A 14,049-nucleotide genomic window follows, 5' to 3' on the forward strand; every position below is an offset into this window, starting at 1 on the left:
CTCATGCCTCCTTACAGCATGCCTAAGGCACATTCATGCAGATGAGCAGGGACCCTGGGCATCTTTCTTTTGGTGTTTTTCATAGTCAGTAGAAAGGCCTCTTTAGTGTCCTAAGTTTTCATAGCTGTTAGTGTCTTAACGACCGTTCCACACGTGCATGTTCATTAATTGTTTATGGTTTATTGAACAAGCATGGGAAACAGTGTTTAAACCCTTTACAATGAAGATCTGTGAAGTTATTTTTATTTTTACAAATTATCTTTGAAAGACAGGGTCCTGAAAAAGGGACGTGTCTTTTTTTCCTGAGTTTATTTGTATTTATTATGGATCCCCATTAGCCAAGGCAGCAACTACTCTATGGTTAGCTGATATGTTAAACACCTGTCCAGGTGATGCAAGATCTGGCAGACGAATGCAGTGTCTGAGCAGAGGCATGCGCCCATTGAGATGAGCACCATTCAAGACCTTAATAGACCAAAAGCTAAATGACTGCTTGCTCCACACATGTCTAAACTTAATTAGACCAAACAGCTCATTTCTGGTTATATTAATTTTGACAATAATTTAGTGGTAAACCCCCCACCCCCACATACGCTACTTTCTGTTCCTAACTGTAACAAAGACGCTGTGAGTGGAGAAGCAGGCGAAACGTTTAATAATACAACAACCATTGAACCAGACAACATAACAGTAGCTTCATATCACAGCATCAATACTGCCTGGGGACCTAAGGGAGTGACGGATAAAGGGGAGGTAATGGAGGTTCATGATGACATGTAGGTGTACGTAATGATGGATCCCAGGACCGGTGGTTCGTAAACCGGCAACGTCGAACTCCAGAGGGGAGTAGACGTGACACTAACATTAAAACTGAAACTAAATAACATGAAAACGAAATAGAAATGTTTGTATAAAACTAAATATAAAATAGGAAATCGGATCTGAATATGAACTGATAAACTGAATTTCAAATAAAAATCTTAAAACAAATATAAATAACCTTGATACTGAGTGAGAACAGTAGCTTTTCACTGTCTGTACATCTATTATTCAACTGCTTTGTTTTCTACTTGGGCTTTTATCACATTACTTAAAGCAATAAAGTCATTGTTGGTAATAATATTATATTAATAAAATAAATAATACATCTCGTTTCACTACTCGCACTTCTTTATACTTAGGTCAGCATTTCTGAAAGTCAAAACCAGACATTTTTAAGTGATTGAAATTCGGCAACATCTCAATTAACATTGTGTTGACTGTGTTGCCAGTCAGAGAGCCTCGGATAGTCCTAATCCACTAACAACTCAATGTAGACATTGCTACAGCTTTTAGAAATCAAATGATTGGGATATTTTGATGATGCATTCAAAGGTCCATCGAGCCAGACAGAGACAGGGCTGTTAAGTGCGACCAGTTTGATGGCATATGAAATATTTTGTTGTATGACCAGTAGTTTTATTTTGGGAGCGACTAGGAAAAGAATCTCCCAGATAATAATTGTAATGATCAGGCTTCTCTGTACCATAGTTTCAGAGTGCCCTAGAGAACAAAGTGAGAACAGATTAGTTAGCGCCATGGTTATATCATTACTACAGGGAAAACGGCCTGCTTCTAGCCCAACCAGGTCAAAATATCTTCTGTGGTTTAACCCAACGAGAGAATGTCACAAGTGTTTCCCTAAAAGCTGTCTGAGTTAAAACATCTTCTACTGTACAATAAAGTGAATAGCTTAATGTGTTGTTATGGTTCTGGATGGCCAGACAGCTAGCTACAATGACGAGAAGCTGCCATGTGGCGAATAGTAAGTGACTCGTTTCAGCTAGTTTGACCTTGTTATTGATACCATGTCTTGTTTTGAGGTGTTTTCTAATAGAGTTGTCTATTCTAATATGGCTAAAATTTGCTAGCTAGCTAGCTTCATTTATGTTTTCAATAAATATTGTTAACATGTTGTCAACAATCTAAGTCAACCCAGTCTGTTTTGCCCCATATTTGGGCATGTGTCGGTTTTGTTGGGAAACAACCAACTTGTCTATAGCGGACCGCAGGGACCACATTTTACATTCTGAAATTATGTCTTGGGCCATTCTAAAACTACTTGTGCGTCGTTAACCATTTGTTTATACTTCGTTCAGTCATGTAACCTCATTGGCTAGCTAACAACCTGGTAACTTCACCAGTATATACGAACATCTGAGGACACAGAAAGAAAGGAAGAGGGATATCTTCTTCATGAGGTCAATGATCACAGCAATGAATGAATGACAGATCTCTTGCATGTTGTCATCACAAACCTGAAGTGTTTAAAGGGACAGCGTACAATTTCCAATTCAATGTATCTCAATAGGAAAATTGTGCTTTACACAATGCAGAAACCTAATATTACTAATACTAAAAAATAACTTTTGTAATGTCAATGACAGGTATTAGTATCAACATTTTAGCTTTTATAATAAACACATTTCTTTACCGTGTTACATATTAGTTTCTAGGACACAACACATGCTTCAAAAGTAGAATTCATAAAAGCCTAATATAGGCTGTATCTCTGAATTAAACACATCCTGTTTTCTGGTGCTCCTAAGTTTCATGTGGTGCTCCTAACTTTTTAAAGTTGGGAGCACCAGTGCTACCAATGAAAAATGTTGAAGGGATACTTCTGGATGTTGGCAAAGAAGCACTTTATGTACTTCCCCAGAGTCAAATGAACTCATGGATACCATCTGTATGTCTCTGCATCCAATATGAAGAAAATTAGAGGTAGTTCCGTGAGCCAATGCTAACTAGTGTTAGCGCAATGACTGGACGTCTATGGTATCTACTTGCAAATGCTAGTTAGCGACTTTCTTTAAACTGAAGTATCTATTTAATTTGGAACCATGCCTATAGACTAATCTGGTCAGACACCATGCTGGACAAAAGAGAGGCCTCACACAATCAGCCCCAAAAGAGAGGCCTCACACAATCAGCCCCAAAAGAGAGGCCTCACACAATCAGCCTCAAAAGAGAGGCCTCACACAATCAGACTCAGATGGAAACAGAGCATATAATGACTTGATCCTCCAGCACGTGTGTGTATGTTTCTGTGTGTGTGTGTGTGTCTGCATTTGTGTGTGTGCGTGTACGTTTGGGTGTGTGCGTTTGTGTGTGTGCACTTAATTAGTACAATTTCCTAATAAACATTATCTCATGTTATGAAGCAAACTATTTTGTGGAGGTGTCACCGGCTGAAGCGCCCATATGTATTTGACAAATTGTCAAATTCAATCAATGATAACTCTGTCCTCTAGCAGAACATTCAGCACCAGGAAGACAATAGTGTCAGATGGACACAGGACAGATGATAACTCTGTCCTCTAGCAGAACACTCAGCACCAGGAAGACAAAATAGAGAAGGAACATGGTAGATCCCAGCATCTTGTTCATCCTCCACTTACACACAGCAATACTGATGATGACGAAGAGGAGCATGAGGAAGAGCAACACAATGGCACAGAACAGGCCGTTGGAGCTGACGGGCACCGGAGCAAAACCATTGAACGACGACCACAATAACCACGGGACTGGCAGGCTGAGGGGGGGGGGGGGGGGGGGGGGGGGGGGGTTGAGAGAAAGATATTATTACCTTGTACAGCTAGGTCGACAAATTTTAATCAATTGGACTCATAACCCCTTTTCTCCATAGTCCTTTAAGCCTCTTTCTCAGAGCCTGAACCAGTTACAGGATGTTAGCCCATAGTTCTGGGGACTAGTGAACTACATCTAGGAATGTGAATACATTTTGGAGTAGCTTGGTGGTAGTTGAACTGAATTCAAATGTAGGTAGTGTTTTCAGTAGTTAACAGCTGTTTTACCATGTAGTGGTGTAGCTAACTACTGGAACTACACACTACTGTTTTACCATGTAGCGGTGTAGCTAACTACTGGAACTACACACTACTGTTTTACCATGTAGCGGTGTAGCTAAGTACTGGAACTACACACTACTGTTTTACCACGTAGCGGTGTAGCTAACTACTGGAACTACATACTGTTTTACCATGTAGCGGTGTAGCTAACTACTGAAACTGCATACTATCCATAAATAAAATATGGGTGAACTAAGCAATAATTAATTTTATTTTTCTGCAACAGACCTTCCTACTTCTCACTTAAAACATAGTTTTTGTGTTTAATAGGCCAAATTACACATTTGGTTAACATCTGAATCCAGAGCAGGGGCGTCATGCCCTTAGGGGGCACATGCTCCCTCAAATAGGGCAGCCGGTAGCCTAGCGGTTAGCGCGTTGGGCCAGGAACTGAAAGGTTTGTCTGGAATACCCTAGCTGAAAATGTGAACACTGTGGATGTGCCCTTGATCAAGGCACTTGAGCATAATTGCACTGGATAAGAGCGTTGACTAAAATGTAATTTGACCTGTTTTTTTGTTACATTTTTTTATATTTCTCTGTAATAACACTAACCACATAGCAATTTTATGAAGTTGGCTTTAGCTCGATAGGTTCCCAACCTCATAAGTAGCTACCAAGAAGACATTTCATGTTATCAATCAAGTTAGAGTACTGGCATTCCTGCTGGAAAGGTTCATAGACTTTAGAAAGCGGGCAATAACTACATGTACTGAATAAGACTCACATTCCTTTCAATCTTTTACCCAGATATTAGCAGAGTTTTTAGTTTCTTTATGAATAAAAAAGAACCACCAGTCAGGAAGATACAGACAGCTCATAAGGTATGCTTAGATATGCATAAAAATATACATTTTTTAAAAATAGTATGAAGCATGATTATGGCTCCAGATTGCAGGGAAAATCCCCAGCTCCAGAGTAATCTTTGTAGTCTGACATTCCAGATTGAGATATGGTAATTTATAACTAAGTAGTTTGGGATGTAGGGAACTAGCTTTTAAAATGAATTTGAGTTAAGTAAACTTAATTTTTCTTAAGGGTAGCTTTAGTGTAGTTTAACATCATTCAGTGTGAAGGTGATGGCACTCACCCCATGGTGATGTCGAAGATGTTGGAGCCCACAGAACTGGACACAGCCATATCCCCCAGTCCTTTACGGGCCACAATAACACTAGTGATGAGGTCAGGGATGGACGTTCCTGCAGCCAGGATGGTTAGGCCCATGATCTCCTCTGAGATGCCTATGGTCTCTCCCACCTGACAGAAACAGGGTGTTGTGTTACGTTCTAATAGGAAATAGTTTGTTATATTTGACTCAGTAGTGGTAGTGAGAGGAACACTGGGTGTTGGTTCTAATAGTTTGTTCTATTTGACTCAGTAGTGGTAGTGAGAGTAACACTGGGTCTTGGTTCTAATAGTTTGTTCTATTTGACTCAGTAGTGGTAGTGAGAGGAACACTGGGTGTTGGTTCTAATAGTGTTATTTGACTCAATAGTGGTAGTGAGAGTAACACTGGGTGTTGGTTCTAATAGTTTGTTCTATTTGACTCAGTAGCGGTAGTGAGAGTAACACTGGGTGTTGGTTCTAATAGTTTGTTCTATTTGACTCAGTAGTGGTAGTGAGAGTAACACTGGGTGTTGGTTCTAATAGTTTGTTCTATTTGACTCAGTAGTGGTAGTGAGAGTAACACTGGGTCTTGGTTCTAATAGTTTGTTCTATTTGACTCAGTAGTGGTAGTGAGAGTAACACTGGGTCTTGGTTCTAATAGTTTGTTCTATTTGACTCAGTAGTGGTAGTGAGAGTAACACTGGGTGTTGGTTCTAATAGTTTGTTCTATTTGACTCAGTAGCGGTAGTGAGAGTAACACTGGGTGTTGGTTCTAATAGTGTTATTTGACTCAGTAGCGGTAGTGAGAGTAACACTGGGTGTTGGTTCTAATAGTTTGTTCTATTTGACTCTATTTGACGGTAGTGCCAAAAGGAAGACTACCTCTTCTACCAGCCTTCTTTAATTATTCTACTATTCTTGTGTATTAGACTCATACAAACGCCTGGGGATGCAGTTAGTATAACTTACCTGATGTGCCCACCACACCATGAGGTAGGAGAAGACGGCGATCCATAGGATAGACCCCAGGAAGGTGATCACAAAAAACCTCTTATATATCTGCAGAACAGATAGGCAGTGACAGAATACATTGTTTTTCTCTAACTGAGGTATACTTCCACCATACAGTTTGATAGACTCAGGGACAGTAAATGACAACATCAAATACAGGCAAGGATTACAGGAATTTGAGTAAGTCACTTCCACTAGTTCTATCAGTTCCACTAGTTCTATCAGTTCCACCAGTTCTATCAGTTCCACCAGTTCTATCAGTTCCACCAGTTCTATCAGTTCCACCAGTTCTATCAGTTCTATCAGTTCCACTAGTTCTTTCAGTTCCATCAGTTCCACTAGTTCTTTCAGTTCCATCAGTTCCACCCCTTCTATCAGTTCCACTAGTTCTATCAGTTCTCAGTTCCACTAGTTTTTTCAGTTGCATCAGTTCCACTAGTTCTTTCAGTTCCATCAGTTCTATCAGGTCCATCAGTTCCATCAGGTCCACTAGTTCCATCAGGTCCACTAGTTCCATCAGGTCCACTAGTTCCATCAGGTCCACTAGTTCCATCAGGTCCACTAGTTCCATCAGGTCCACTAGTTCCATCAGTTTCACTAGTTCTATCAGTTCTATCAGTTCCACTAGTTCTATCAGTTCCACTAGTTCTATCAGTTCCACTAGTTCTATCAGTTCCACTAGTTCTTTCAGTTCTATCAGTTCCACTAGTTCTTTCAGTTCTATCAGTTCCACTAGTTCTTTCAGTTCTATCAGTTCCACTAGTTCTTTCAGTTCTATCAGTTCTATCAGGTCCACTAGTTCCATCAGTTCCATCAGTTCCACTAGTTCCTTCAGTTCCACTAGTTCCTGCAGTTCCACTAGTTCCTTCAGTTCCACTAGTTCCTTCAGTTCCATCAGTTCTATCAGTTCCATCAGTTCCACTAGTTCTTTCAGTTCCACTAGTTCTTTCAGTTCTATCAGTTCCATCAGTTCCACTAGTTCTTTCAGTTCCACTAGTTCTTTCAGTTCTATCAGTTCCATCAGTTCCACTAGTTCTTTCAGTTCCACTAGTTCTTTCAGTTCTATCAGTTCCATCAGTTCCACTAGTTCTTTCAGTTCCACTAGTTATTTCAGTTCTATCAGTTCCATCAGTTCCACTAGTTCTTTCAGTTCCACTAGTTCTTTCAGTTCCACTAGTTCTTTCAGTTCTATCAGTTCCATCAGTTCCACTAGTTCTATCAGTTCCACTAGTTCCATCAGTTCTATCAGTTCCATCAGTTCCACTAGTTCTTTCAGTTCCACTAGTTCTTTCAGTTCTATCAGTTCCACTAGTTCCATCAGTTCCACTAGTTCTCTCAGTTCTATCAGTTCCACTAGTTCTACCAGTTCCACTAGTTCTCAGTTCCACTAGTTCTATCAGTTCCACTAGTTCTATCAGTTCCACTAGTTCTATCAGTTCCACTAGTTCTTTCAGTTCTATCAGTTCCACTAGTTCTTTCAGTTCCATCAGTTCCACTAGTTCTTTCAGTTCCATCAGTTCCACCCCTTCTATCAGTTCCACTAGTTCTATCAGTTCTCAGTTCCACTAGTTCTATCAGTTCTCAGTTCCACTAGTTCTATCAGTTCTCAGTTCCACTAGTTCTTTCAGTTCCATCAGTTCCACTAGTTCTATCAGTTCCACTAGTTCTTTCAGTTCCATCAGGTCCACTAGTTCTATCAGTTCCACTAGTTCCATCAGTTCCATCAGTTCCACTAGTTCCACTAGTTCTATCAGTTCTCAGTTCCACTAGTTCTTTCAGTTCCATCAGTTCCACTAGTTCTATCAGTTCTCAGTTCCACTAGTTCTTTCAGTTCCATCAGTTCCACTAGTTCTATCAGGTCCACTAGTTCCACCAGTTCCATCAGTTCCACTAGTTCCTTCAGTTCTATCAGTTCCATCAGTTCCACTAGTTCTTTCAGTTCTATCAGTTCCACTAGTTCTTTCAGTTCCATCAGTTCCACTAGTTCTATCAGGTCCACTAGTTCCACCAGTTCCATCAGTTCCACTAGTTCCTTCAGTTCTATCAGTTCCATCAGTTCCACTAGTTCTTTCAGTTCTATCAGTTCCACTAGTTCCATCAGTTCCATCAGTTCTCTCAGTTCTATCAGGTCCACTAGTTCTATCAGGTCCACTAGTTCTATCAGTTCCACTAGTTCTATCAGTTCTATCATTTCTCAGTACCACTAGTTCTATCATTTCTCAGTACCACTAGTTGTATCAGTTCCAAAAGTTCCATCAGTTCCACCAGTTCCAACAGTTCCACTAGTTCCTTCAGTTCTATCAGTTCCATCAGTTCCATCAGGTCCACTAGTTCTTTCAGTTCTATCAGTTCCACTAGTTCTTTCAGTTCTATCAGTTCCACTAGTTCTTTCAGTTCTATCAGTTCTACTAGTTCCACTAGTTCCATCAGTTCCACTAGTTCTCTCAGTTCTATCAGTTCCACTAGTTCTATCAGTTCCACTAGTTCTATCAGTTCCACTAGTTCCACCAGTTCCATCAGCTCCACTAGTTCCTTCAGTTCTATCAGTTCCATCAGTTCCACTATTTCTTTCAGTTCTATCAGTTCCACTAGTTCTTTCAGTTCTATCAGTTCTATCAGTTCCACCAGTTCCATCAGTTCTCTCAGTTCTATCAGGTCCACTAGTTCTATCAGGTCCACTAGTTCTATCAGGTCCACTAGTTCTATCAGTTCCACTAGTTCTATCATTTCTCAGTACCACTAGTTCTATCATTTCTCAGTACCACTAGTTGTATCAGTTCCAAAAGTTCTATCAGTTCCACTAGTTCTATCAGTTCTCAGTTCCACTAGTTCCACTAGTTCTATCAGTTCCACTAGTTCCACTAGTTCATCAGTTCCATCAGTTCCATCAGTTCCGTCGGTTCCACCGGTTCCACTAGTTCCTTCAGTTCCTTCAGTTCCACTAGTTCCACCAGTTCCACCGGTTCCACCAGTTCCACCGGTTCCACCAGTTCCATCGGTTCCACTAGTTCCACCAGTTCCACTAGTTCCCATCAGTTCCATCAGTTCCACTAGTTCTATCAGGTCCACTACTTCTATCAGTTCTATCAGTTCCACTAGTTCTTTCAGTTCCATCAGGTCCACTAGTTCCACTAGTTCTATCAGTTCCACTAGTTCTATCAGTTCCACTAGTTCCTTCAGTTCCACTAGTTTGTTCAGTTCTACTTGTTCTATCAGTTCTATCAGTTCCATCAGTTCCAATAGTTCTTTCAGTTCTATCAGGTCCACTAGTTCCATCAGTTCCACGAGGTCCATTGGTTCCACGAGGTCCATTGGTTCCACCAGTTCCATCAGTTCCACCAGTTCCATCAGTTCTATTAGATCCACCAGTTCTATTTAGTTCCACCAGTTCCGTTGGTTCTGTCAGTTCCACTGGTTCCGTCAGTTCCATCAGTTGTATAATTTCCACTAGTTCTATCAGTTCTCAGTTCCACTGGTTCCATCAGTCCTATCTGTCCTATCAGTCCTATCAGTTCCATAGAACTATCAGTTCCACCAGTTCCATCAGTTTCTTCAGTTCCACTGGTTCCAATAGTACTTGAGTTGATTTGAACTTTGCTGTCCATGGTCAACTTTCATGTTTTTCCAAACTACATAAGGTGCTGTCTTACAGTGGTATTTTCTTTTTACTGGGTATGTGTGTGTTTGTGGGTATGTGTGTGTGTGTTGGTGGGTGTGTGTGTTTGTATGGGTGTGTGTGGGTGTGTGTGGGCCTTACCGGGTTACGGACGTCGGGCACGGTGAGCCACAGAGGGAAGACTATAGGCAGGAGGAACAGATATGTGGCCTGTTTACATCTGGTGTCCGGCCACACCAAAGACAGAGGCTTGTCATCAAGGTCATCATCTTCCTCATCTTCCTCATCGTCATCTTCATCAGAACTTTCCTCATCAGAACTTTCCTCATCAGAACTATCTTCATCACTGTCGTCATCATCCTCATCATCCTCACTACAAGACGAACCAACTGCTGCCGATTTGTCCTCCTATAAGGAAGGGAGGGGGAAGGAGGGAGAGGGAGGAAGGAGAGGTAGGGGGAGAGGGGGTTGAAGGGAGTGGTCGGGGGGGAGAGATTGATGGAGACAGGGAAGGAGATTAAGAACGAGAGAGAGGAGAAAAGAAGTGGAGGGAGAGAGAGAAGGGGAGAGAGAGGGAGCTGTTACCTTGAGTCCCCCTAGTGATGTACTGTATGTATTGATAGGAAATGTATTGTCATTGTCTTGTACCATCTGACCCTCTGGCTGCTCCTTCTTCGTCTCCTCCTCCTTGGTTGGGGCTGGAGCAGGGGCTGGAACTGGGGCGGCTGAGGGTGCAGGGACAACTGGTTCTTTGTCTGGACAGATGGTAAAGGGGGGGGGGGGGGGGGCTGGTCAGAACAGCAGCAGCACTATCCTATCAGTTCAACCAACTCAAACATCATATGTGGGAATTTCCATATTAAAACCCCCCTAGAGTTGATGTCTGCGACTCCGCTTGAATCTAAATAGCATAATAATAAAAATATCCCCATCAAAATCCATCAGTTTAAGCTAGAGAGATGTTTTTTTAATGGGCTGTGTCCACAGCAGCTGCTTATGTCAGCCTTCCGCATCTGAGGTGGAAATTGACCGAGTTACAGCAACGTTTGTCAGACCATGAGACATCCCGAAAATCAGTCTTCTCAGGAAAACATCTGTAGTGTCGGAACGGTTTGGTCTACGGATGACCCTCACGACACTAGTCTGAAGGTAACCGGTTACCAGTTTAAAATATGTATGGAAGTACACTGCATTTGGAAAGCATTCAGACCCCTGGACTTTTTCCACATTTTGTTACGTTACAGACATATTCTAAAATGGATTAAATCGTTTTTTCCCCCCTCATCAATCTACACACAATATCGACAAAAGCAAATACATTAATTATTTTTTTTAGCAAATGTATAAAAATAAAGAACTGAAATATTTCATTTAGTATTCCGACCCTTTACTCAGTACTTTGTTGATGCACCTTTGGCAGCGATTACAGCCTTGAGTCTTCTCCGGTATGACGCTACAAGCTTGGCACAACTGTATTTGGGGAGTTTCTCCCATTCTTCTCTACATATCCTCTAAAGCTCTGTCAGGTTGGATGGGGAGCATCACTGTACAGTTATTTTCAGGTCTCTCCAGAGATGTTTGATCGGATTCAAGTCCCGGCTCTGGCTGGGTCGCTCAAGGACATTCAGAGACTTGTCCTGAAGCCACTCCTGCGTTGTCTTGGCTGTGTTCTTAGGTTCGTTGTCCTGTTGGAAGGGGAACCTTAGTCCCAGTCTGATGTCCTGAGTTCTGTACCAGGTTTTCATCAAGGATCTCTCTGTACTTTGCGCCTTTCATCTTTCCTCAATCCTGACTAGTCTCCCAGTTCCTGCTACTTAAAAACATCCCACAGCATAATGCTGCTAGCACCATGCTTCCACAGTAGGGATGGTGCCAGGTTTACTCCCGACATGACGCTTGGCTTTCAGGCCAAAGATTTCAATCTTGGTTTCATCTTACCAGAGAATCTTGTTTCTCATGGTCTGAGAGTCCTTTAGATGCCTTTTGGCAAATTCCACATTTGAGATTCTTCAAAGTAGCCACCCTTTGCATTAATGACAGCTTTGCACACTCTTGGCATTCTCTCAACCAGCTTCATGAGGAATGCTTTACCAACAGTCTTGAAAGAGTTCCCACACATGCTGACCACTTCCTGGCTGCTTTTCCTTCACTCTGCGGTCCAACTCATCCTAAACCATCTCAATTGGGTTGAGGTTGGTTGATTGTAGAGTTCGGTCATCTGATGGAGCACTCCATCACTCTCCTTGGTCAAATAGCCCTTACACAGCCTGGAGTTGTATTTTGGGTCATTGTCCTGTTGAAAAACAAATGATAGATAGATGGGATGGCATATCGCTGCAGAATGCGGTTGTAGACTTGCTGGATAAGTGTGCCTTGAATTCTAAATAAATCAGACAGTGTCACAAGAAAAGCGCCATCACACCTCCTCCTCCATGCTTCATGGTGGAACCCACACATGCAGAGATCATCCGTTCACCTACTCTGCGTCTCACAAAGACATGGAGGTTGGAACCAAAAATCTCAAATTTGGTCTCCAGGCCAAAGGACAGATTCCCACTTGTCTAATGTCCATTGCTTGTGATTCTTGGCACAAGCAAGACTCTTATAATTGGTGTCCTTTAGTAGTGTTTTTTTGCAGCTAAGCCTGAAGGCTCAGGCTCAGTCTCTTCTGAACAGTTGATGTTGAGATGTGTCCATTACTTGAACTTTGTGAAGCATTTATTTGGGCTGCAATTTCTGAGTCTGGTAACTCTTATGAACTTATCCTCTGCAGCTGAGGTAACTCTGGGTCTTCCTTCCCTGTGGCGGTCCTCATGAGAGCCAGTTTCAGCATAGCGCTTGATGTTTTTGCGCTTGAAGAATCTTTCAAAGTTCTTAATGTTCTGCATTGATTGGCCTTCATTTCTTATAGTAATGATGGACTGTTGTTTCTCTTTGCTTATTTGAGCTGCTCTTGCCATAATATGGACTTGGTCTTTTGCCAAAGAGGGCTATCTTCTGTATACCACCCCTTCCTTGTCACAACAACTGATTGGCTCAAACGCATTAAGAAGGAAATAAATTCCACAAATGGACTTTTAAGAAGGCACACCTGTTAATTAAAATGCATTCCATGTGACTACCTCATGACGCTGGTTGAGAGAATTCCAAGAGTGTGCAGAGCTGTCATCAAGGCAAAGGGAGGCTACTTTGAAGAATCTGAAATATACTTTCATTTTTTTAAACACTTTTTGGTCACTACATGATTCCATATGTGTTATTTCATAGTTATGCTGTCTTCACTATTGTTCTACAATGTAGAAAATATAAAAATAAAGAAAAATCCTTGAATGAGTAGGTGTGTCCAAACTGTTGACTGGTACTGTGTTTTTATTTTATATAAGCTGACCTAAAATTCAAAATTAATTAGCTAAAGGATCCTTGGCGTGACCACCTTAAAACAATTCCCTATGTTAGGTTGGTAGAACCATCCCCCCAGGCTTACAATAAAATCAAATGTTTTTTTTGTGTCACATATGCCAAATACAGCACTTTACAGTGAAATGCTTACTTACATGCACTTAACCAACAATGCAGTTTTAAAAATTACCAAAAAAAAAAATAAGAATAAGAAATGAAGGTAACAAATAAAGGGCAATAACAGTAGCGAGGCTATATACAGGGTATTACGGTACAGAGTCAATGTGGAGGCTATATACAGGGTATTACGGTACAGAGTCAATGTGGAGGCTATATACAGGGTGTTACGGTACAGAGTCAGTGTGGAGGCTATATACAGGGTATTACGGTACAGAGTCAATGTGGAGGCTATATACAGGGTGTTACGGTACAGAGTCAATGTGGAGGCTATATACAGGGTATTACGGTACAGAGTCAATGTGGAGGCTATATACAGGGTGTTACGGTACAGAGTCAGTGTGGAGGCTATATACAGGGTATTACGGTACAGAGTCAATGTGGAGGCTATATACAGGGTGTTACGGTACAGAGTCAATGTGGAGGCTATATACAGGGTATTACGGTACAGAGTCAATGTGGAGGCTATATACAGGGTATTACGGTACAGAGTCAATGTGGAGGCTATATACAGGGTATTACGGTACAGAGTCAATGTGGAGGCTATATACAGGGTATTACGGTACAGAGTCAATGTGGAGGCTATATACAGGGTGTTACGGTACAGAGTCAATGTGGAGGCTATATACAGGGTATTACGGTACAGAGTCAATGTGGAGGCTATATACAGGGTATTACGGTACAGAGTCAATGTGGAGGCTATATACAGGGTATTACGGTACAGAGTCAATGTGGAGGCTATATACAGGGTATTACGGTACAGAGTCAATGTGGAGGCTATATACAGGGTATTACGGTACAGAGTCAGTGTGGAGGCTATATACAGGG

At 41.6% G+C, this 14,049-nt stretch overlaps 1 protein-coding gene across 2 annotated transcripts in view; it reads right to left on the reverse strand.

The window, feature by feature from the left end:
- Positions 1-1,486: 1,486 nt before the first annotated feature.
- slc24a1 (solute carrier family 24 member 1) overlaps positions 1,487-14,049 on the reverse strand; it is a 43,776-nt gene continuing 31,213 nt past the window's right edge. Inside the window, exons 6-10 of one of the 2 annotated variants that reach the window (XM_036961282.2) lie at positions 10,294-10,400; positions 9,787-10,053; positions 5,988-6,077; positions 5,002-5,168; positions 1,487-3,574 (exon numbers count right to left, since the gene is read on the reverse strand). In XM_036961282.2, coding sequence (XP_036817177.2) covers positions 3,325-3,574; positions 5,002-5,168; positions 5,988-6,077; positions 9,787-10,053; positions 10,294-10,400 — 881 coding nt within the window. In that variant the 3' untranslated portion in view covers positions 1,487-3,324. The remainder of the gene's footprint in view (positions 3,575-5,001; positions 5,169-5,987; positions 6,078-9,786; positions 10,054-10,293; positions 10,401-14,049) is intronic. The other variant, XM_090214749.1, reaches the window with a different exon arrangement.

Source organism: Oncorhynchus mykiss, chromosome 2, assembly GCF_057628025.1.
Source record: "Oncorhynchus mykiss isolate SJ-2025 chromosome 2, ASM5762802v1, whole genome shotgun sequence".
NCBI classification, from domain to species: Eukaryota; Metazoa; Chordata; class Actinopteri; order Salmoniformes; family Salmonidae; genus Oncorhynchus; species Oncorhynchus mykiss.